The sequence below is a fragment of the Podarcis raffonei genome, chromosome Z (genome assembly GCF_027172205.1).
Source record: "Podarcis raffonei isolate rPodRaf1 chromosome Z, rPodRaf1.pri, whole genome shotgun sequence".
NCBI lineage: Eukaryota > Metazoa > Chordata > Lepidosauria > Squamata > Lacertidae > Podarcis > Podarcis raffonei.
In genome coordinates, this window is record NC_070621.1 from 10,281,151 (window position 1) to 10,306,848 (window position 25,698).

The 25,698-nt window shown below is 43.8% G+C and overlaps 1 protein-coding gene across 10 annotated transcripts in view; it reads right to left on the reverse strand.

Moving 5' to 3' along the window:
* Positions 1-25,698, reverse strand: part of KCNT1 (potassium sodium-activated channel subfamily T member 1) — a 197,047-nt gene that overhangs the window by 58,961 nt on the left and 112,388 nt on the right. For all 10 annotated transcript variants that reach the window (XM_053374812.1, XM_053374819.1, XM_053374815.1 and 7 more), the window contains exons 3-11: positions 16,235-16,314; positions 11,048-11,144; positions 10,179-10,238; positions 7,701-7,749; positions 6,334-6,393; positions 5,921-5,995; positions 3,674-3,757; positions 1,797-1,891; positions 1,174-1,354 (exon numbers count right to left, since the gene is read on the reverse strand). In XM_053374812.1, the coding sequence (XP_053230787.1) occupies positions 1,174-1,354; positions 1,797-1,891; positions 3,674-3,757; positions 5,921-5,995; positions 6,334-6,393; positions 7,701-7,749; positions 10,179-10,238; positions 11,048-11,144; positions 16,235-16,314 (781 nt within the window). The remainder of the gene's footprint in view (positions 1-1,173; positions 1,355-1,796; positions 1,892-3,673; positions 3,758-5,920; positions 5,996-6,333; positions 6,394-7,700; positions 7,750-10,178; positions 10,239-11,047; positions 11,145-16,234; positions 16,315-25,698) is intronic.

Here is a 25,698-nt window from a genome sequence, read left to right on the forward strand (position 1 = left end):
GAAGCAGTAGCTCCCTCCCACACAAAGCCACCACCATCTTTCATCCCGAATTCCCTGGGAAAGTGGAAACCACCTCTTCTTTTGCTGTTGAAATCAGTCTCCTGGGAATCGCCTGCCTAGACAGCTCAAGCTGTAAACAATAAAGGACAGCAAGCTACTGAGGAAAGTGATGGCTTCTCTTTTTTCCTCCCTGGCTCAAGATATCAGCTAGTCACAGCTCAACGAGTCCGTGACAGTTTCACAGCTGAGTGAAAACTCTGGAAGTCCTCCAGCACAGTGACTGCGGAGCAAGCTTGTCTGCCTCAAAAGGTCAACTTGGCAGCCAGCTGGTGGGCAGCCAAGGGCAACATCCCCTGGTGGACCCGTCAGCTCATAAGCCATAACGGGGAACTACGTCAACAGGTCCAGAGACTTGCACACTTCAAGTGGAATATGCTGTAGCTAGGGATATCAAAGAATTCTGACAAAAATAGGAGTGGGAGCAGAAATTGCCAGTGTTCTTGCCAGTGTTCCCTTATTTGTTTCATGCCTGGAACGAAAATCAATCTACTAACCACTGTTGTTTTTGCTTTCAGTTCACAAATGATACATGACTGATTACACACACCGTTTATGTTTACTTCACAATGAAAATGGAAAATGCATTGGAAAAATTACATTGGAAAAACGTAACAACATAGTTTTTAGCAGAAGACAAACTGCAGCAGAAAGAAACAGTGCTGCATGCAATGAATATAGGGCAGATGGAAGCCGATGCCTTCCTTCATCCCTAGCTGTGACTTCTCTCTATTGAGAGTTCCAGATAGTTGTGTCCTAGAGCTGTAAGTTCCCCAATAAATGTTAGGGGTGATCATGGCTGTACAACAGTGGAGCTTGCTAACTTGAGACAAAACATCTTGACATATAGAACATATTGTTGTTGTTTTAAGGAGCTCAGGTTATAAAAAGTAATTGCATGAGCCTTGAAAAACTCAGTGCTTATAACTTACTAGCCTCGTGGAACCTGAGTTGTGTCAAAGCTGGACTCCTTAACAAGCCTTTGAATTGCCCTTTGCAACTCAGCTCTGGTCCATCACAAGGTGAGCTGTGTGGTTCAGCTCCTGAACTGCTTTGATTCTGCAAGCACATCTTGCTCATGACTTATCTGATAGAACAACAGGAATCACACCTTACCTGCAATGGCAATACAACCAGGGCCACACAAATCATGATAACCACAAGCAGCTGTGAGGGCCAGATCTTGGGTGTGACATCACCATAGCCCACCGTGGAGAAGGTGACAATGCAGAAGTAAAAGGACTTGAAGAGGGAGAGGTTTTCACCAGCTCTTTCTAAGTGCTGGATGCCACAGGTTCTGGATGAAATGAAGGAAAGAACCAAAAGAACTGATTCCACACACAGGACCAGGATTTCCCCCCCAAACTGAGAATAATTTCAACCCTTTTCAATTTCAAAGGCATAATATGCATTCCATAACTGGGAACCGGTTGAGAATTCCACTTTCAGCTGTGTCATCACATCAGGCCTCAGCAGAAAGGCTGACCATGTTTCAAAGTAAACAAGTTAATCCTAGGGCTATGCGCCAGCTCTGGCTGAATCCTGAATACCAAACTGAATCAGTCCAACTTGAGTCAACCCACAATCAGGTGAGGGAGCCTCAGATCAACCTAGGTTGGATAGGAGAATTTTGAAAGCATTCCTTGCTGGGGATTCTGTTTCACAAAGAGGCTTCTATTAGCATGATTTACACGGCAACTTCAGTTTTAAAAACAAATATTTGCCAAGTGAGATCTTACCCAGTGAAAACAAGACACAGCAGAGTGCAGATCAAAATGAGCACCTGATTGAACATAGCCGACTGGGTTCTTTGTATCGCTCTGTGTAGGTCATTCTGGGGGAAAAACACATAACCTTCATATTTACCAAAACAAGATAACAAAGCCTGCTCCAGATTATGGCAACTGGTGAACATTCCTTCATTAGATGTTTCTCAGCAGAGGCTGGATGGTGGCCTATCAGGAATCCCGCAGCAGCAGAGTCCAAGCATTGTCAGTGGGTTTGGACTAGATTATGGGAAGAGCCGTAGCTCAGAGGTTGAGCATCTGCTTTGAATGCAGAAGCTGACAGGTTCAATCCCCAGTTAGGGTTGGGAGAGACCCCTGCCTGAAACTCTGGAAAACTGAGTATCGACATTGCCAACTAATTATCAGTTTCATGCCCCATTAGAGCTCCCAGCTTCCCACAAAAGAATCCTGGGAGCTTGGTGAGGATGCTGAAAACTTTTCTAAGTCCTGGCTGCCCTCACAGAACTACAATTCTCAAGGCTCCCGGGGAGGGGTGGGAACAACTATTAAATCAGTTTAACAGTTACGTGTAGAAAAGACAGAGAAGTGCTATTTACCATTTGCTTGGTAAGGATGTGGGAGAGAGCCTTTCCAGAAGCTGGACTGACTCCCTCTTTGTTGTCCTTTTGCCAGCAGGTGAAGACTTTCCTTTTCTAACAGGCTTTTGGGAACTGACTGCTTTTAATGAAAGAACTGGGGTCATGTTTCTTTACTGTAGCTATGTGTTTGGTTTTAATGGAGACTGTCTATCATCTCTATCTATCATCTATCTATCATCTATCTATCTATCTATCTATCTATCTATCTATCATCTATCTATCATCGAATCTATCTATCATCTATCTATATCATCTATCATCTATCTATCTATCATCTATCTATATCATCTATCATCTATCTATATCTATCTATCTATCTATCTATCTATCTATCTATCATCTATCTATCTTCATCTATCTATCTGTGTGTGTATCTGAAGAAGTGTGCATGCACACGAAAGCTCATACCAATAACAAACTTAGTTGGTCTCTAAGGTGCTACTGGAAGGATTTTTTAAAAATTTTGTTTCAACAATGGCAGACCAACACAGCTACCTACCTGTATATCTATCATCTATCTATATCTATCTATCTATCATCTATCTATCATCTATCTATCTATCTATCTATCTATCTATCTATCTATCTATCATCTATCTATCTATCTATCTATCTATCATCTATCTATCATCTATCTATCTATCTATCTATCATCTATCTATCTATATCTATCATCATCATCATCATCTATCTATATCAGCTATCTATCTATATCATCTATCTACCTACCTTTCTATCTATCTATCTGTTTAATTGTTTTTAATGATTGTTTTTTTCTATGTTTTTAGTGGTTGTTATTTTTATCTGTAAGCTGCCTTGAGTCCCGTAAAGGAAAAGGTTGGGTATAAATTAATAAATAATAGTCTGACATGCTACCCACTAAACTAGTCACTGGTGGGGCACTGAGTCTCCCTATCAACCAGAAATCTTATTCAGCAACTCCTCCTCCCTGTGACCACCACCCAAAGACTTTCAAATGCATCTTTGGAACCATCTTTGGAAACCTGTATTTAAAACTACACTCAAGACCACACTGTGCTACTTGCAAGGAAACAAGGCAGACAGACACACGGAAAGGGACTGTGCGGCTGCTCTGTTGTTAGGCAGGAACTACATATGGCCTGTCCCAGATCAATCGTGACAACCCAATGTGCAGACAGAAACACAGAACAGGTGGAGAATGTTAAAACAATTCTATCTGTTACAAACAACAATTCCCTGGTCACTTACAATCATGTTTTCCAAGGCATGTTTTGCCAGCCAGCAGTTCAGAAAAACCGGGATAAATAAATTCCGCAGCGGCGGCCAAAATATCTAGGCACAAACAAACAATTTGCTGTTATCTGCATGTTTGTTGAATTGTAGGCATGTATGTATGGGTACATTTCTGTGCATAGACAAATGGATAAAGATATACTAGGGGATCTGCACCCCTGCTTGTTAATCTCGCCAACCCTGTCTATCCCCTGGTCAACCACCCTTCCCCACACCTGACCATCCCCTCGCTTCATCTATCCCCTCCCCTATTCCATCACAGCTTGCCCTAGGCTCTCCCACTCCCCACAGTTCTGCCCAGAGCTCGACTCTGCAAAATCAAAAGAAAGAGACGGCAAATGTTCTCCTGAGCCAGTGCAGAATGCTTTCCCTCTTCACCACTAGGTAGCTACCAGAAAGTCCTGACACATTCATAGAATCAAAGAGTTGGAAGGGGCCACAATGATCATTCTAATCTAACCCCCAGCAATGCAGGAATCTTTTGCCCAATGTGGGACTTGAACCCACAATCTTAAGATTAGGAGTCTCGTGCTCTGCTGACTGAGCTTAGATGGAGCAGCTTCCATGCAGACTTGAGTTTCACTGTCTATATTTTCTAGAAATCAAGCTATCCTTTTACCCTTAATCATGCAGACAAGTGTATGATTTTCACTGACAATGAGGATTTGATTGCAACCAACCTTGGTGACTGCAAAATACAAAATACAGGCTATATAATACAGTTGAAATGATGGCTGTATAATGATTAGGTCACAATTAGATCCTCATTGTCAACAACAGTAATAACGCATCCCCCAGCAATTACAATAATAAAATATGCATGCCAAACCTCTCCTTAAATAAACTGTCAGCCACTCGGGTTGTAAACTGTACATTGGAAAAGAAAGAAATAGCTTTGAGAGGTTGTGATTTTGGAGTAGTGGGAGGGTATGCCTAATCCTTCTCCCTCCCACTGATTTCCCCACCCATATGTATCTTTTGGGACACGGGTGGCGCTGTGGGTTAAACCACAGAGCCTAGGACTTGCCAATCAGAAGGTTGGCAGTTCGAATCCCCGCGACAGGGTGAGCTCCCATTGCTCGGTCCCTGCCCACCTAGCAGTTCGAAAGCACGTCAAAGTGCAAGTAGATAAATAGGTACCGCTCCGGCGGGAAGGTAAACGGTGTTTCCGTGCGCTGCTCTGGTTTGCCAGAAGCGGCTTAGTCATGCTGGCAACATGACCCGGAAGCTGTACGCCGGCTCCCTTGGTCAGTAAAGCGAGATGAGCACTGCAACCCCAGAGTCGGCCACGACTGGACCTAATGGTCAGGGGTCCCTTTACCTTTACTATGTATCTTTTAGTTCAATGTCATCCCACTAGAGAGTGTGCGCACGAAAGGAGCCCCAAGATTTTGACAGCCTAGGGGGCCCCTGTAGGGGTGTGTGTGTTTGTGTGTGTGTGTGTGTGTGTGTGTGAGAGAGAGAGAGAGAGAGAGAGAGAGAGTGCATGTGGCAGTGGCTGGGGAAAGACTGAAGCAACTCCCCACCACCTGCTGTTTCTCCACTCAAATCCACAACCCCCTGAACCTGCTTTTCTCAGCAAAAGTCTCCAATGGAGATATATTTGCATGTGGATATTCATCTTACCCTTCAAACTGGACCCTAAAAGTTAAGGTTATATTACACTGCTATTTCATCTGAGGATTGTTTCCTCTAAGGGGTTCAGCTTGGCATATTCAACTCCTCACAGTTTTATCTCACAACAACCCTGTGAGGTAGGCTAGGCTGGGAAATAGCCTAGTGAGCTTCATGGCTATGTGGATATTTCAACCAGGTCTCCCTAGCCCCAGTCCAGTACTCCATATAGGCTTAAGCTCTGTCTCATCAGGTTTCAGTTACAAAGAATGGACATCTTCATGTGTTATTATGGCAGCTGATTCCAAGCGTTGTCCTATAATCCTGCTGTAAATTTTGGAAGCCCAGCACCAAATTGCAGTAGGGTGGGCTATTCGTTAGCAGCTGTGCTCTTGCAAAGCTCATGTATCTTTTGAGTGAGCTGATGCTAATGAACCCTACCAGCAGCTGTTCCCTTGCAAAAATCCTTTTTTAAAAAATCTGAATGGCAGTGACAACTGTTCTTCCTCTCTCTCTCTCTTTTTGAATGAACAGGAGAACCTCTCAGCAACCATTTGTTTTAGCAATGTCCATCTAACACACACTTACGGTAATAATGAAGGGCACAGTGTTGATCATTTCAAGGATGAAGGTTACACGAAAGATCTGCTCACAAATGTTTCCCTAAAAAGAAAAAGAGATCCATATTTGTTATCCCTGCATGCATGCACAACAGGCATGCCATCTATGTGGGGCCGTGGGGGCTGCGCTCCCCCTCAGTATTTTCACTGAGGGGTGTGTGGCCCCTCAGTATTCCACAGCTGCCTGGGCCCTGCCAGGCCCTCCCATGGCTGCAACTAGGCCTCAATGGGGCCTTTCTGAGGGCGTACCAGGCCCAGTTGATCTTCCTCCCACCGTATGACACCACACATGTGTGCCGGGCCCTTGCAGTGGTGGGCAGAACGCAGTGCGCCTGATGCAAGATCAGTTTAGCCAACCTACCTTCAAGGCCATAATCTTACCTTGTAGCTGAGATAAATCAGAAGCATCGTCTCAAGAAAGCTAATGATTGCCACGCTGACCTGGAAGTGGTGGTAAGGGGAAAGCAGAGGGATTTTTAGCGCCGCTGTCCAACATGAATGGAAAATTCTGCAACAGTCTAGCCCAGGAATGTCTGACTTGAAGGCTACTGGCTTCCTCCTTAGGTGCTTACAAAGATATATACAAATCAGGGTCTCACTGTCAGAGGTGTTTCCCCTGGACCTTTGTAATTTCTTTTGACAGACATGTCAGCCAGAAAATTAATCACGGGTCCTGGGGACACCTGTAACTGACAAGATATACTGAGCTATGAATCCAACTCTGATTCAGTTATCTGTCCTCTCCATACTGCAGGTGGGTTGTAATATTTTTATTTTTTTAAGTGATGCTATTGTGTTGTTGTTGTTTAGTCGTTTAGTCGTGTCCGACTCTTCGTGACCCCATGGACCAGAGCACGCCAGGCACCTCTGTCCTCCACTACCTCCCGCAGTTTGGTCAAACTCATGCTGGTAACCTCGAAAACACTATCCAACCATCTCGTCCTCTGTCGCCCCCTTCTCCTTGTGCCCTCCATCTTTTCAGCATCAGTGTCTTCTCCAGGGAGTCTTCTCTTCTCATGAGGTGGCCAAAGTACTGGAGCCTCAGCTTCATGATCTGTCCTTCCAGTGAGCACTCAGGGCTGATTTCCTTCAGAATGGACGCCTTCTGACCTGAGGGGCTCATCTTCCAGCGTCATAACTTTTATATGCCTGTTGTCTTTGTCCATGGAGTTTTCTTGGCAAGGATACTGGAGTGGCTTGCCGGTTCCTCCTCCAGGTGGATCACGTTTGGTCAAAACTCTCCACTATGACCTGTTCATCTTGTGTGCCCTGCTCGGCGTAGTTCATAGCTTCTCTGAGTTCTTCAAGCCCCTTCGCCACGGCAAGGCAGTGATCCATGAAGGGGATGCTATTGTATATTTATTCAATTACATGGATGTGTGTGTGTTTCTCTCTCTGTGTGTTTAAAAAGTAGAATAAGCTTGTACTGTGTTGAAAAATTGCTCTGGTAAGGAGAAGGGGGTTAAAGATAGCACTGGTCCGGGACAGTCAGTGCTGTGCATAACAACAACTGATGTAAATAAGTAGAGTAAATTTCCTTCAGTTTTATCTTGCAGAGAAGAAGATTATGTTTAAATTACCAAAACATGGGGATTGTACTTCACCTGTAAAATTATATATGCCTGGATGAAACAAATTTGGCTCCAAGTGGCCCTATCCAATTTTAATCAAGAATATATAAAACTACGTTTCAGACCCTTGACCACTGCATTCATTTGTGTATTTTAACAATTTTCTTCTTCACTTACCTGTATTGCCCACAATGGCTTGTTTCGGTCCACCCATATAACTGGAGTCCTGTACAGAATATGTAATAACAAAGACAAAAAATCTTGTTGGGGGATTTGATTTGAAAGCAGTGGGCTCATGTTGATTGTAGCCAACTTGTCTTACTATTGAGCTGTTTCAGACTTTGAACACAAAATGTATAAATTTGGAAACAGCATTTCTGAATTTTAAATATGACATTTTATCTCAGGATTCAAAATCTGGGAGTTTTAGGCTTGCTGGCATTTCTCCTCTCTTTTGATTTTGACAGGCACAAAACGTGAACTAACAATGCAGTGTCATGGATCAAATCTCATCTAGGCTAGATGGTAAGATAATAAATTTGCATGCTGCCTATAAAATTCTACGCAGGACAAAATACCACCACATATAAGCAATAAAATACTAAGGGCTGTTCCGTGTCAATAACACAACTGAATCAAATATTAAATCCCATTACATGTGGAATATAAAATACTTCCCAATACAAAATACTGCTGTATTATCAAATAATAAATACTGTTGTATTTATTATTTAATCTGTTCAGTAAAATATTAAATACATCTCAAGCCAACTATCACATACTGTCTAACACTATGCACCTTTGCATGTCATGTAAAAAACCCAAACACAATTTCATGCTAGCTATCCAGTAAAGACAAACATAAAATGTTATTGTATATCAACTACCAAGTACAGTGATACCTCGGGTTGAATGTGCTTTGGGATGAGCGCGTTTGAGTTGCGCTCCGCGGCAACCCGGAAGTAACGGAGCGCGTTACTTCCGGGTTTCGCTGCTTGCGCATGCGCAGATGCTCAAAATGACGTCACGTGCATGCACAGAAGCGCGAAAACGTGACCTGTGCACGTGCAGACGCACAGACACAGGTTATGTTTGCTTCTAGATGAGAACGGAACGGATCCCATTCGCATCTAGCGGTACCACTGTACTCTTAAATATTGAATATTGAAATAAAAGATCTTTAGTGTCAAATACCAATTGACTATACCAGTTGGGAAGCTGCTTGTTTGCTCCACATTTGGACACCTCTTAAGATATTGTAACCAAACTTTTCATGGTTCCTGAGATCAAGGAGCAGGTGTTTGTCTATGTTTGGATACGACTGGGTGCCATTTTGATTCAAGATGGCGGACAGAACATTTCAAAACTGCACTACTTTAAGCACTGGTCTCTAAACCACGTGGATTTTTCAGTTTCTCATAATTCCAAAGTACACAAGATAGAGAGCAAAGATCTTCAGTGTCAAATATCAATACCACACACAGAGAGAGAAAAAGAGAGAGAGCTTATTTCGTTTCAAAAGTAGCAGTGAAAACTTCTGGGGACAGAGGTCAAGTTAGTTCAATTCTTCCTTACACTCAGTTTTACTCAGCTCTGGGAGGCGACGTTCTTCTCTTACCTGAATCATTTCTACAAATGTGCTGTCTGGTCTAGCAGTTTAGTTAAGCAGATTACTAAGTGCATTCCTCCATGGGGGATGAGCAATTTCCAACGCCCCTCTTCACTTGCTATGCATCCTAATATCTCACTTACTGGAATTTGCATATTCTCCTTTTTAAGCTCCAACCTGGGAACACAGAGCACTTAACAGCAGCCTAAGGTACTGTATTTTTTGCTCTATAAGATTCACTTTTTCCTTCCTAAAAAGTAAGGGGACATGTGTGTGCATCTTATGGAGCGAATGCAGGCTGCGCAGCTATCCCAGAAGCCAGAACAGCAAGAGGGATTGCTGCTTTCACTGCACAGCGATCCCTCTTGCTGTACAGGCTTCTGAGATTCAGAATATTTTTTTTTTTGTTTTCCTCTTCCAAAAACTAGGTGCGTCTTGTGGTCTGGTGCGTCTTATAGAGCAAAAAAATACGGTATATCTTTCCCTGATGTTCAGGCTTTGAATAGGTTGTTGCTTAAAAGGCCCTCCCTCAGAAAATCCCCTTTCCTTGGGATCATCAAGCAGCAGATCACGTGGAGTGAGCAATAGGGGGTGAGTCCTCCCCACACTGTGAAGTGGGATCTGAGGGCCTCCAGGTTCACCTAGGACGAGGAGCTGCACTGCGTAGGTAACCAAGTCAGCCTGGGAACTGCCTGCAACAATGACTTCCAGGCTTCAGCTTTTGTCTTGGGGAAGAGATCCACTGCCCCAAAACCTGGACAGAGACTGCCAGCTGGTGTAGGCAACATTGAGCTATTTTGACTAATGGTCAGATTCGGTAAAAGCAGCCTCCCATGTCCTTTCTATGCACCTGCATAGAGGCTCTGTCTCACCTAGTGAGCCACTTTTTTTGTGCCAGGATGGGGTATTAAAAAACATTATTATGGGGTGTAAGCAACTCCCCCACTCCCCATCAACAACATGATTTTGCAGATTATATAAACTAGCCTGTCATTTGAGCAAATCCACAGATATATAATCAGAAGGGCTACTGGCCCCCTACTTACCAATTGATTTGTGTTGATGACTGGTTGAAAGTTGAGGAATTGTGTTTTTCGCATTCCCAGCTGAGTGAAAATAGTATAAAAATAAAATGCCTTTTAGAAACAGTACTCAGGCTACAGGAAGCTACAGCAGGGAGTTAGTATTTCAGAAGGCAGCATGTTGCTTTTAATTGAAATAAGCTATGTTAGGAGCCCTTTGGATTGGTGGGGGTTTTTTGGAGGGGATTGTCTTCTGCAACATGCCACTGACACAACAACAGCTTACCAACAGTGAATGCACGCAGGGCCATCTACAAATTATTCTACTTGTCCTGTGATGCCACCCCATGCTACCATATTAACGCCATTGGGAGGGGCACTTTTGCATCACAGCATGACAAGGCAGAGACAAAACAAACAAATAAATAGGCCTGGAACATTTGTAGTAGGAAAAGTTTTAGGATTTCAGTAGGTAGTTATGGCACGTGCCCTGAAAGCAGAATGTCTGCCCTGAAACTTTTGCAGGTGTAAACAATATTGAAAGTGGGATCACACATGACTGCCCCGATACCATTGTTATGTACTGAAGTTCTCACCCTGGGCCAGCAGGGGGATACTGTAGATAGTTATGCAAATGAAGGATCAAAAGTGACATTCAGTGATTGGATAGTTTTAGAAAGTTGCTACAGTAACGTTGTACCAGAGCTCTATATAAGCAGGCTGACTGAGCCCTTCAGCTCAGTTCTGTTCTGGCCTCTGAATAAACAAGAGCTGTTTGAAGAATCGCTGTGTCGTCTGATATGTTCACCCACAACTTAACAACCATCATGAACACAAATAATCATGGATGCACAACAAAACAGGCATGCTGTAGCAGAGAGAAAGGCTCTCACCATCCTATCTGTTGTGGGTCATCAAGCAGAACACGGACAATGTAAAGGAGGCAGGTAAGTAGCTTCAGGGAGAAGTTGAACAGGCGGATTCTCAGACCTGTAGCAAATGGAACAAATGAGAGCTATTGGGTAGCCCTAAAACAAAACACACACAAACCCAAGAGTGCCCCAGACATATTTCTGAGCTTGTGACAACAGCAGACATGTCACTTTCAAGAACCATGGAGCATCCAGAACACAGAACTGTGACAAGCGGTGCTAATGGCTTGGAGAAGGCATTTGGTATTACATTAAAATAATTTTTAAAAACCGATGTATAATTATAAATTCTCAAAAATGGTATAAAAATAACAGTAAAAGATATAAACAACAAAAACATAAAGCAACAGTCCAAGTAGCACAATATTAGGTTGGGGGAGGTTTGATATTATTTGTTTCAGATCCTATTGTGATTTATGTGGAATTTTAAAAATTTGGTTGTGCACTTCTTGATGTTTTATATATTGCTTGTGACTGCTTTTGTTATGTTTGTAATTATGTGTATTTTATGTTGTAACCCACCTTGTGGGTTAACTATCGAAAGGCAGCATACAAATAAAACTTGCACACCACTTGACTGTAATAAGAAACCTCAAAGTGGTTTACAAAAAGATAAAACAATAAAATCAAGAAAAATTCACAGCCATACATCACCTTACCTGAAAATATTGTGCACAGAGCTGCACTGCAAAATTCAGAGAAGTGCAAATTTCAAAAGGTGGCTGGATTTTGGTTCCTGCACCATTTTGGAAAGTGCATATTAGATAGTCCACCTTTAACTGCAAACTGAATTTAATTTCTCTTCCCCTCCCCTTAATCCAAATACACTGCTCACAATGGGGGTGAGGGAACAAAAGGGGTCATGTTATCTCGTTATGTTAAAAATGCTTGCTTCTGGGAACATCTGCTTTCAGCAACATTTAAACATCTATTGTCACTTCATCAGGAGAAACAAACACACATAGTAATTTGTGTTACTTAATATAGAAAAGCTGCCTAAGGATCATTTCTCTGAGCTGTGTTAGCAACAATTGCCCCACCCCCGATAGATCGACTGCCATTTGCCCAAGAGCTTTGTGCTGCACCCCTCATTATTTATCATCTTTGTGCTTTAAATAAGCACAAATATGATAAATAAAAGTAGCAGGCATATCAGCTTGTTGAAGTTATTCCACACTTCATCTTCCCTGCATGGGGAAAAGTTCAGGACAACTGTTGTCAGAACACCCAGAGTACTAAGCTCTGAGGATATTGCATTAATTTGTTTTTCCACCCTTCATGATATGTTCATTTAAGAAACTAGCAAAATCCTAACCATTAGTTGTTATAGTAGTATTAGCTTTGGTATGATTACAATTTATTGCCTGCCATCAACTTCAACATCCCAGGACAGGTTACAGCAATCAAACATTAAAATACAATATAAAATACAAAAACCACAACATCAACATTAAAATACAACATTATACAACATGCAGTGGAGATAGGGATATAAGAGCATAAGATGAGCCCTGGTGGATCACAATAAGGCCAATGCTAGGGGTGGCGATCTTGTTCAGTCTGAAAGCCACATCCCCTTCTGGGGTCATGTGACGGAGGTGGGTGGGGCCAGAGGTAAAAGCAAGCAACAAATGGAAATTTTACCTTTGTCCACCAGGCTGCTTTCTGCACACACCTCCCTATCCTCCAAGCAAGAGGCATTGTCAGAGGTCAAGGACACATCCCAGTCAAGCAAAAATACTCAAGGAGCAAAGCAGCCTATAGAGAGGACTGGAGGCAGTAGCGGTGCACTCCATTTCACCACCTGAAGTGAAATGGAAAGGTGCCACCCTGTTCATGAGCCAAAGCCTTGCTTGCTAGGGTTGTGTGGCTTCTGGGTTCCAGCAAGATCTCACAAGAGCCCCATGAGATCTCTCTGGAACCCACTGGAGCTGCTTCCCCAGTTCAGGTGGCAGGGGCATGGCCACAAAGGGGCCTCTTGGTTCCTGCCCCTTGAGGCAGCAGCCTCAATCTGCAGGGAAGACTCAAAGGGTTTGGTCTATAAGCTCCCTGTACCCACTGATCCACCACCACAGTCCCTACCCCAGACAATCCACCACTACCATGGACAGGGAGGTTTATTTCAGTTCTGGAGCCTTGCTTAGTAGGAGATGTTATGGCTGAGAAGAAGCACTGGTGGAGGAAGGGAGGGGCGGGGGGAGTGCACCGCCCCTGGCACCATCGGGGAGGGAGGTACCATTGTGGCCGCCCCCCCAAACGCACCTCCCCCCACTGCGCTGGGTGCCATGCACCCGCAGTCAGTGCCACACCCCCACGGGCGGCATGCCACGCCCCCGGGACGTGCGTCACACCCCCAGGATGCATGCCAGCCATGCCCCTACCTGCTCTCCGCCCTCGGTACCGGAGTATGCAGCTTCACCACTGAGAAGCAGTAGGTATAATAATGGTTCAGTGCCCCCTCTCATTTACTGATCCTTCCCACTAATCCCCTCCTTTCCATCCACACACTAGCATAATGAGGCAAAACTGAGTTTGTGGAGTTTTTCCCTGAAGCATCCATGTGCTCCTTCATCAAGTTCCCATTATCTCTGCCTAGAAGGAAGACTGTGATTCTAGGGAAGGCACATGAAAGAGCCCTGCCCCACACCTTTAAAAGTGCTTTGGTCAGATTTGTACTAAAATTGAATATGAATTTGCAAGAAGGGTTCAACCCCCCTACGCAAAACTGGGAGCTTCCTCTCTCCAAATGTGAAACCTAAAACAAGGAAGAATCTTGCTTCTATGGAGATTGGAAAGGGCTCAGAAAATCAGTCATCTGCACATACGACGCTGTAGCATTTGCAACCAATAGATGGAGCCATTGTTGTCCCAAAGCAGCACTCCAGAGAAGACCTACCCTTATTTGTAAAAGGAAAAGGCTTCAGATGTGAGCAAAGCTGTATTAACAACAATTGATGGCTCAGGTTCAGAAGCAGAAATGTGTGAAAACAGATGAATCACGCTCCACATTAAATGATCTGTTACTTCCACCAGCTGTTAAATCACCACCGTTGCAAACCACAATATAAATCAAATAGATCAGCATGGTCAATTCAAGCCCAGCTATGGCAGGATATGAGGGAGGGGTGGGATCTGAAATCACTTTTGCATGCTTAAAAAGCTGTTGGGTGCTTAGTGTCCTCTCTGTATACCCTGTAGGACTCACTAGCAATCTTCCCTTATGCTGGCACCAGAGTCTGCTTTGTGTGTTGCAGCAAAATATAGACTCCCTGTGCACTCACTCCCCAGTTCATGCAGCCCAACTGTCCTCATTTATCGGAGACAATCCCTATTGTTTATCAATCAATCAAATTCTATTATTATTATTTCAAATCAGCCACCAGAATAAAGTGAACCACATGCAATTTTACAGTTTACAGGCAAAAGACTCTTTGGGATTAACAAAAAGCTAGGATATGAGTGTGCATCATCACACATTCACAAACACACTAGAGTGAATTGCTGAGGACTAGAATGGTTGGTAGAGAGCTTTAATCATCGGGTTCCTAGCAATGCAGGATTTTGCCACATGGCTGGTGATTTTGTTAGTGGAGTCTGTCAAAGGGAAGGAAGTGTAAAAATTATCTGGTCTCCCTGGGAATTTTATTAAAATAGGTGTGATGTATAAGTAGCAAATGTCCTTATAGTATAAGCAGTAGAGTAAAACACACTCTACTATTTCAGTGCTGGATTGACAGAAGCAGACATGCTGGTTATATGGAATGTGTGAGTATTTCCCTTCCAGCAAAGCTGATAGTAAGGCATTAAAACTGGCCAAAGTGAAAGTTCCGTGGTATTTGTAAATTTCAAGTACATAAGATAATCAGCGAGTGCTGTTTTTGCTACAGTTTCCAGCTGCCAGTTCCCAGTTATTTTGAAGCTTGTTCCTGAGTAAACATTGCTACCCATTATTTATTTTATTTACTAAACATTTTTACAAATCACTTCATAGCATAGAGTCATCAAGACAAGGGCAAAACAGAATGAAAAACTGAAATACAAGCTCTAAGAACAATAAAGTCAATTAAGCAACATCTGGAAGAGTAAAATCTAATTATAAATCAATGGAAGCATTTCATCAAATATTTCATAAACAGGAAGGGAAAGCCTTCCATACACACAGCCACACCCACACACCCACACCCACACCCCACCATTCATTTTTAAATCACTTCCTATAAAGCATCTCAAAGTAATATCACAATCTCTCTCTCTCTCTCTCTCTCTCTCTCTCTCTCTCTCTCTCCCCCAACCACACACACACACACACAACATTAAAACAATTGCATATATAAAAACAATTAAAGGAAACATCACATATAACAAAACAATCACATTTATTAAAACCATTGCATATGTAGAACAACTTCAAGTAAACTTGGATACCAGGTGGTATAAAGATCTCCACTATCAATATTCCTTCTAGCAGGCACCGAGAAGACAAAAAAACATGCCCCCTGTTTGATGTGCAATGTGAAGGAGTTCAATGTTTGACCTGGAATGCAAAACTGGGGGTACCTGCATTTTTAAAAGCTGGGTTAATAAGCTGTTTTCCATAATGACAAGTGCCCATTGGGACCAGGGGGGCCGAAGGCAGGGAGCTGAATTGTAGGTGGCACCAGAGCCAATGAGAGGCAGAGCCAACTCAGTCTAGTCTTGTCCTCTGCCATCCTCCTCCCTGCTGAGCAAGGGCAACACTTGAGACTAAGGAGGAGGAAGTTGGCAGGCAGGGACACCCCCTGGACTGGATGTAAGAAATAAGGGAGGCAGGTGGGAGTAGCTAAGGGTAGAGTGAGGTCAGTGGGACAAAGCCTCATTTGTCCTAATGGACCAGCCTCCATTGGTTCAGTGCCCCATCCACACCCTTAGTTCTCCTACAGCACTTCTCAGACTGTGCGCTAGGGCCCACAAGGAGGCTACAGAGTGGTTTTTCAGGGTTAGGTTTTTGCTGCCCCAGATGCCCCCTACCACCATCACCCCACACACAGAAGACTGGGTGTCTTGAATTTGGCATGAGTACATTGAAGTATATAGATTGCCTCACATCAAGTATTTTAGTAGTTCTAAACCCATAGACACAAAGCAGAACCCAATGGTGCAAACACTTACTTGATCTTTGGTTTTTGATGAAGAACAGCTTGAGGCGCTCCTTAAACGTGTTTTCGTTCACATAAAACTCCACTTGGACCCTGCCAAGTGAGAAAGAAGCACGTGAGGAGTTATCCAGAGCTCTTACAATATCACCACGACCAAGTTGACACTACAGTAGGGTTGGGTTGCCATATGTCTGGACATGTCCTCTATTAGGGGGGCTTCATGTCCATCCAGACAACCGTGGGGTGAAAGGGTGCCCCCAAAAGCTCAACAACTTTATGTGTCCAGCACCCCTACACTACAACCTATCTGCAATTGCTGTGCAATGGCTAGTTTCAAGGGAAACAGATTGACCTTCCTTCCCTTCCTCCCCTCTCCATTTATTTATTTGGGAGGAAGAGATGGGGCCTTATGAACAAATTTGTCTCTGAAAAACTAGACACACATGCAACCTCTGCTGGTTTTCTTGCAATGGCCACATGCCATCTTGTTTTGATGACAGTGTGGCAACTCTCCCACTGAGTTTGCTGTTAGTATCGAGAGAAAGATACGGACATTTCAGTGTTACATGCAAAATCTAAAGAAGAGATGCAGCATTAAGAAGACCCGAAAAGCCCTGCAGGATCAGTCTGATGGCCCATCTAGTCCAGCAACCTCCACAGTGGCCAACCAGTTGCTCCAATGAAAAGCCTGCAAGCAAGACCTGAATGCAACTTTCCCCACTTCTGATTCCCAGCAACTGGTATTCAGAAGCAGACTGTCTCTGAAAGTGGACAAGAACATAGCCATTGTGGCTAGTATCCATTGATATCCTTAGTAATACCCCCTGTGAATTTGTCTAATCCTCTTCAAAAGCCACTGCAAGACGGTAGCCATCACTGTTTCTCGTGGGTGCCAATTCCAGTATTCCCCCCCCGCCCTGAACCTCCCAAAACTCAGTTTATTTTTTTTTAAAAAAAGATATTTATTAAAGTTTTTAAAAACAGAACAAAAAACAAAACAAAACAAAATCATGACAAAAAGAGAAACATACAGAAAAGAAAATTACAAAAAATACAACAATAAAAAACTCAAACACATAACAACACAAAAAGAAAAATGATTAAAAATCAAATCAATTTTTCACATTTTCCAAACTTCTCATTAGCTTATTTCTTTGACCTCCTCACACCTCCCTTTTTTGTATTCCCATTCACATCCTTAGTTCGGCAAATCCTTACCCCTTTTTCTTTATAACATTTGACTCAATTTTCAACAAATTTACATCTTTATACCTTAGCCAATTATCAAACTATTTTTACATACTCTTACTGGTCTTATTGCTAAGTCCACTTAGGTCCAGTCCAACATCATTTTAACATTCATTAATTTTGCAATATTTCTGTAAGTAGTCTTTAAATTTCTTCCAGTCTTCTTCCACCAGCTCTTCTCCCTGGTCACGGATTCTGCCAGTCATTTCCGCCAATTCCATATAGTCCATCACTTTCATCTGCCATTCTTCCAGAGTGGGTAAATCTTGTGTCTTCCAATACTTTGCCACGAGTATCCTTGCTGCTGTTGTAGCATACATAAAGAAAATTCTATCCTTCTTTGGCACCTGTTGGCCGACTATGCCCAGAAGAAAGGCCTCTGGTTTCTTCAAGAAGGTATATTTAAATACCTTTTTTCATTTCATTATAAATCATTTCCCAGAAAGCCTTTATCCTTGGGCACGTCCACCAGAGGTGAAAGAATGTACCTTCATTTTCTTTACATTTCCAACATTTATTGTCGGGCAAATGGTATATTTTTGCTAGCTTGACTGGTGTCATGTACCACCTATATATCATTTTCATAATATTCTCTCTTAGGGCATTACATGCCGTAAATTTCATACCGGTGGTCCACAACCATTCCCAGTCAGCAAACATAATGTTATGTCCAACATCTTGTGCCCATTTAATCATAGCAGATTTAACCGTTTCATCTTGGGTATTCCATTTCAACAGCAAGTTATACATTCTCGAAAGTATCTTTGTTTTTGGCTCTAACAATTCTTTCCAATTTTGATTTCTCCATCTGGAAGCCGGTTTTTTTGTCCAAATTATAAGCTTCCCTTATTTGATAGTAATGAAGCCAGTCTCACACTTTATCTTTTAATTTGTCAAAACTCTGCAATTTCAATTTATCTCCATCCTGTTCCAAAATTTCCCAATATTTTGGCCATTTGGCCTCCATATTGAGCTTTTTCTGAGCCTTTGCTTCCATTGGTGACAACCACCTTGGGGTCCAAAACTCAGTTTAATTGGATGTCTCTAAGTTATATTTATTATGAGAAAGGGAGAAGTTTCTCCACACCCTTGCCTAATCTTATAGCACTGAAACACAGGGTCCTTACAACTTGCAAACATTTTCTCATAGGGTCACCAGGGACCAGACGTTGTTCATTCATGATGACTAGCTCCAGGGCTATCAAGTGGCCACCCCTGCTTTGCACCAAACTTTTTATACACACACACACACACTTACAAATTTAACAGGGGGGGGGGATAAAGTTACACCATCAGCTCACATTAGCAATAAGAATAATTCATCACTCCTAATTTCCACACATATATAAGCAGCCCCAAAATCCAAAAAGATATCCCCATGAGAGTGATGAGTATATGATACAGAAAGCACAACAACATCATACTTTGCACCAGACTTTTCAGTTTCTGCATAGTGGACAATGAGAACTTTTTTTTTGTTTTTTGGCAGAGAGCCAAAAGCTTGGCGTTGACACTTTTCTTTTAAACCTTTGGTCTTATTTAGAAGATAAATAATTGCCATCCTTACTTACTGCAGTTTTTTTTAAAAAAAGATGTCTTAAAAACAAGCAGCAATTCCATTTTATTCAAGCAAGAAGCAGTTACAACCAGTGCTTTTTTGGGGGGCGTAGCAGGAGTGCACATACCCCTAAACATTTTGTGAATCTGAGTTTGGCCTCATTGAGGGGCAGTATTTCAATATGAGTAGCGAAATGAGAGTACCCCCTAAACATTTTTTTTTGGGGGGGAGCACTGGTTACAACCAATATCTAAACACATCAAGCACTAAAAAATGAATCAACAATCTTTGTTTATGTAGCAGGCTGAGAAGGAGTGGAGAGAGTGGGGGTGAGAGATAAGAGAGAGTCCCAGACAGTTCAAGCATATTTTGTGTTGTTCCCCCAAACATACATACTCACTGTCCCCTTGGTCTTGAGCAGCTGAGAATGGTTACCTTTTGATCCCTTGAAAAGTACAAGAAGCTGAAGGAGGAAGTTGGAAGAGGCTTTCTTTCCCACTTCCTTTGTCAGCTCTATGTACTTTTCAAGGCTCCTATTAGTTCTACTTAGAGTGGAGAGGGGAGAGTGACGCCCACAGTACCAGCTCAGAGACGCAAACAAGAGAGTCTGAGACACTTCAAATGTTCATGTAAGCTGTGACCCTCCAGCTGTTGCTGCACTTCAACTCCCATTAGTTAGCATGGTCATGACCATAGATACTTCTGATCAATGCATTCATGTTGGGAAGCATCCTTTGAAAACCAAACAACCATTTTGAGCACACATCAATTGCTGTTCTGCCTTTGTTACACTTTACCTTGGAGTACCTCAGAAGGGAGGAGACCAGTATTCTGTCACAGCTACCACTCAACAGATTTACATTTGTCAGTCTGCAAGTGTTAAAACAGTAAAAAGGTAAAGGACCCCTGACAGTTAAGTCCAGTCACGAACGACTCTGGGGTTGTGGTGCTCATCTCGCTTTACCGGCCAAGGGAGCCGACATTTGTCCCCAGACAGTTTTTCCGGGTCATGTGGCCAGCAAGACTAAGCCGCTTCTGGCGAAAGCAGAGCAGCGCATGGAAACGCCATTTACCTTCCCACCGGAGCGGTACCTATTTATCTACTTGCACTTTTTGGCATGCTTTTGAACTGCTAGGTTGGCAGGAGCTGGGACTGAACAACAGGAGCTCACCCCGTCGCGGGGATTTGAACCGCCGACCTTCCGATTGTCAAGCCCTAGGCTCAGTGGTTTACACCACAGCGCCACCCATTCACCTCCGTGAAAAACATTTGTAATAATAATGGAGAACCCAAAACAAATGAATCCATCTCAGCTTTCAGATGGGTGGCTGATTGATGGATGGGTCCACAGGGCACTATGGAAATACTAAAGATGGATCAAAGCAAATGACAATGGTCATCTAGGCTACAGACTCATATGCCAGCTTTTATACCAAGTTTCACATCCCTGGCTTCCACCAAAGAATGCTGTAGTTTGATAAGGAAGCTGAGCAGAGTTGGCACCAGGGTTCAGAATCACTGGGCACATGCTACTGTTCACATTCCCACAGTGGGTTCTGCTGATCCTGCTGCTCTTCCTCCCTGAGTCAGTGTTAATCTCTTGCCGTACACTGGTTGTAACAGACGACTGGTGATGATGCAGCTTCCTGTTGAAAGCAGAGTTTGTTGACATGACTTATCAGCTGAGCAGTGACATCCACATATCACTAAACCTTTGTCCACATGGTTTGTTATCAAACTGCCTGGGCAAAAGAAGCTCTTGACATCACAGTGGTGCCCAGGGCCATCTTACCCATAGGCACTAGGGGTGCAGGGCACCCGGGCTTTCAAGGAGGCCAGGCTAAGAGTCCAGGGCCTGAGAGTTGAGTCCGGGGAAGAGCCTGCCCATCGGTCAGAGCGCCACGCCAGGCTCTTCTGCTGCGGGCAGCTCAGCACCGCGAGTCCATGGGTGACCGAGCCACTGAAATGCTGAGGTGGCCGGCCAGCTCTGCCCTCCTGCACACCTGGGACTGGGCAACCTGGGGGGGGCACCGGATGGATCCTGGCATCCTGGTGCCTGAGCCTGAAGGGTCCTCACCTGTGCTGGATCCTCAGGTGCAGGCACCCGCTGAGTCTGCTGTGGCCCCTGAGGTGATGGAGGGCCCATTGCCTGCAGGTGCTCCACTCTCAGCCTCGTCAGGGGAAGGTGAGGTTGCCTCTGGGTCCAGTAACCCTCCAGCATCTCCTGAGCTGCAGAGGCTCAGGGCAGAGAGGCGGAGGGAACTAAGTTCTCGCAGGAGGAGTGCTCGCCTCCAGGCCAGGAGAGGCAAGTCACCTGTGGACCGGGGCTGCCCTATGCCTCAGAGGAGATAAAAGCCAGCCAGCCCAGTCCCAGGTTGCGGGAGCAACACTGTTGGTAACCTGTTCCTGCTGGCACCCTGTCCTGCTCTTCTGCCAGAGTTCCTGACCACATCTGACTCCTTGCCTTGGACGCCGCTTCAGCCTTGGCGGATAGCCTCCATACCACACCCTCCACCTTGGACTGGACTCAGACCACGCCGCACGGTAACCCCCCGGGACCAGCACACCTAGTTTCTGTGCACGCACACACATACCGCTTTCCATTCTGGCCTGTAAGAGGCATTATTATAGCACAAATTCCAGTCAGGCAAAATGAGTCAAGGGGGTGAGAGGTAGGAATGGGTGATCTTGTGCCAGTTCTGTCTCTCACCTAACCTAATCTCCATATTGTTGTGAGGATAAAAATGGAAAGGGGGAAAGCCATGTACATCACCTTCAGCTGCTCGAAGGAAAGATGCGACACAAAGGTAACCATAAATAAAATACATAAGAGAACCCACCCCTGCCTTGCATTAGCTAACAAAACATAGTTCTACTGATGATGATACCCATAAAATACATTTGCTTGCACTGCAATCTGTGCAGTGAGAGACTACATAGTTCCCAGCATTTATCCAGGGTGTAGTTTCCTAGGGATGAAGAGTGTTGGATACTGCGAAGTCTTTAAGATATATGATTTTATTTACACATATCTGCAACCTGAGAATAAGATGGAAGAGCTCACAGAAAGCACTTCAACAGAACTTGGTTCCTCATTAGGTTTCTAGGGGGCGTTTCCAAGGCCATAGCTTTGGATTCAGCACACAGCAAGACAAGCTTGCCATCTTCAGCCCAGACAAATGGCAAGCTCTTGTTCACCTGCCTTCATGATGATGTGGTCTCCAGCCAGGTGAGCTGTTAGGAGAAAGTCTCACCTCCTCCTCTTGGAAGCTCTGTCAACGAGTATGACAACATGACCAGCTCTTTGGACATGTAAACAAGGTCATTACAGGCCTGCTCAGAGACACTGACCTAGCAAAGAGACTGCTTTGGCCACTCCAGCAGTCTCTTCTACTACAAACTACAACCTTACAAATATGAATTCACAACCTTGGTTGGGACCCAGAGACTTGATCCAGCTCAACGCTGCTGCCCCCAGTCCTATAGCAACACTAGCAGCTGTGCCAGCAGCTCAAACCTTAAACTGCTGGTGAGAAAAGATAGGAAAGGAAAGGAAAGAGCTATAAAGGAGTCATTTAATGAAGTGCTCAGAGGTGACCAGCTGTTGGGAAGGAGCCAGCAGAAGGGATCCAAAATCCTTTCCTTCAGCTATGATTTATTTGTATGGCAAGAGAAAAATATCTGAGGAGTGCAGGAGTGCAAGGGGGGGCGAAAGGGAGAATAAAAGCAGAGGTGTTTTTTTTGTTTTGGGTTGGTTTTTTTTTGCAAATACACACATGGCTGGGCAGGAAAGCGAAAAGAGGAATGCTTGTGGTAAACAATGTTCACATCTATTTACAATTATGCACCCCCATCCCACCTCTATCATTCAATTAGGATGCCTCGTGAACTGCCTCCCCCTCCTTTAAATGGCATTGGGGCAAGCTGAGGAGGGAATAGGCAAGAGGGTGGGTGACGTGTTAAGAAGAGAAGGCTGGTCAAGGGAGTTAATGGGAAGTTAACAAATGGGAAGTTAACAAAGTTAACCTAGACAGCATCTTAAAAAGCAGAGACATCACCTTGCCAGCAAAGGTCCATATAGTTAAAGCTATGGTTTTCCCAGTAGTGATGTATGGAAGTGAGAGCTGGACCATAAAGAAGGCTGATCACCAAAGAATTGATGCTTTTGAATTATGGTGCTGGAGGAGACTCTTGAGAGTCCCATGGACTGCAAGAAGATCAAACCTCTCCATTCTTAAGGAAATCAGCCCTGAGTGCTTACTGGAAGGACAGATCCTGAAGCTGAGGCTCCAGTACTTTGGCCACCTCATGAGAAGAGAAGACTCCCTGGAAAAGACCCTGATGTTGGGAAAGATGGAGAGCACAAGGAGAAGGGGACGACAGAGGACGAGATGGTTGGACAGTGTTCTCAAAGCTACCAGCATGAGTTTGACTAAACTGCGGGAGACAGTGGAAGACAGGAGTGCCTGGCATGCTCTGGTCCATGGGGTCACAAAGAGTCGGACACGACTAAAAGACTAAACAACAACAAACAGGGGGAGGCAGTGTTGGCGAGCAGAGCAAGCAGGAGTGACAGTCCATCTCTCTCTCTCTCTCTCTCTCTCTCTCTCTCTCTGTGTGTGTGTGTAGATTGATAGGTCAAAAGATCAATAAATAGATATGAGAGAGATTTAACATGAAAATGATAACATGAGCATCCGTGACCATGTACATGCCTGGCTGGCCAGTTACTAACTATAACATCTTTTGGAAAATGAGGTAGGAAGGTAGGATATGACCAGTATTGGCCCCCGGATGCCCTGATTTGCTCCTGTTGGCCCTGGTGCTGATGAGGGACTTTTATGCTGATGCCCTCTTGGTAGTCAGCTGGAGGCCTTGCCCCAGGCTGTGCCACTTGGATTAACTGTAGATCATCACAATAGGGGGGAAAAGGAAATATGTTCATTATATAATGAATGAGGTGAGGAACAAAAGAAACCCACTTAAGGATAAATGGATTCAAAAATGAAAATCTAGCAATCACCCCAAGAAATAAAATCATTGCTAAGTACAGTTCAACAAGTTACATATCTAAATTTAAATCCCCATTACAGGATTTGTTTTTATCAGTAACTACTAAAAAGAACAAGAAAAGAAATGTACAAAGCCAAGTAAAAACTAATTGAAACAACTAAATCAGTGGAGTCTTTTACATCTGCCATATATGCCAGCAACCCGTCTTTATCTCTTGACATCCTTACTAAAGAGCATAAAGTATATCTCACTGGTGGAGAATCTGCAGTCCTCTGACGCTGTTGTACTCCAACTCCTATCAGTCCCACTTGGCATGGCCAGTGGTCAGGGGTGATGCATCTTGGAATCCAGAAACTTCTGGAGGGCAATGCAAATTCTCTACCCATGGTCAGTATTTTGACTAATCAGTACAATAATAACAACAACAGATCAGCATGAATTTTCTGCTCCAAAGCCTTGTGTGTAAACAAAAAGATTACACCAATGGTAAGGGATGTTCCTTGATAATAAAAAGAAAGTCATGCCCTCTGAGAATTATTATTAAGCCAGCATCTCTCCTCCTTAATCCTGAAAGCTTGGGTGCCTTCCAAATGTTCCAGGCCTGCTCCATATTTTCAGTCTGCAGCACCTGAACAGTTATTCAAATAGAAATAATGCCATGTGACATATTTTTTAAACAAATGCACCAAGAGCCAAGAACACAAACTGCAAATGTTTTGAATGCAATTGGAATCATAAGAGCACACCCACACACCCACATACACATCCATGCAATGGAAGTAAAATCAGTTCCAGACTACATGAGGTGCCCCTTAGGGCAAAACTATCATACCTGTGTGTTTTCCTCTGCACCTGGGTGAGGTTTTTATTACCAGGAAATGGGCAGAGGGGAAAGGGGTTAATATTTTCCCCCATTGTACTGCAATCTTATCATATTCAAGCCCTCCATCCCAGGTTGCTATTAAAAGTTCTATCACCTCTGTTGCAGAGGTACATAAACGGCAGAAAATCAGAGGGTGATCATTCTTAGCTATTGTTTTTAGAAGCCTACCAGGGTTTGGGAGGTGGATGTGATTTGGCTAAAGTTGTTAGGCTCATGGATTTCATTAAGGGCCTTTCTTTTTTTTTCTCCATATAAATTCATGGCCTGTCCTGGACACAATAGAAATAAACATGCTGGTAGTTTCAGCACCACAGATAGTTCCAAGTGAGCGAACTGTTCCAAGGAAGGCTGAGAGCTGGGAACTTACAAGTCTCTGAGACTGGGAACTTACAAGTCTCTGAGACTGGGAACTTACAAGTCTCTGAGACTGGGAACTTACAAGTCTCTGCTTCCAGTGTTGCTGAACTGATAGTTCCTTCCAACCTCCCCATGAAAATGGAACCCAGGTGGATACTCTGGGAGGGGGAACTAGCAGATTGCAAGGATTCCCCTACTGTGTAAACTCCCTGACCAGATATTCAACTTTCAGAACCCTTAGACCCTTCTGCTTTTAATGCTGCAAAGAACTAGTTCTGACTGTGAGTGCACAGCTCTCAGGTCCTGATAGACAAGGTGGGGAACCTATGGCCCTGTTGGTTAACCATTGGCCAGGGCTTAATAGGAGTTGCCATCCTACCACATCAGGAGAGCTGCAGGTTCCCCACTCCTGATAGG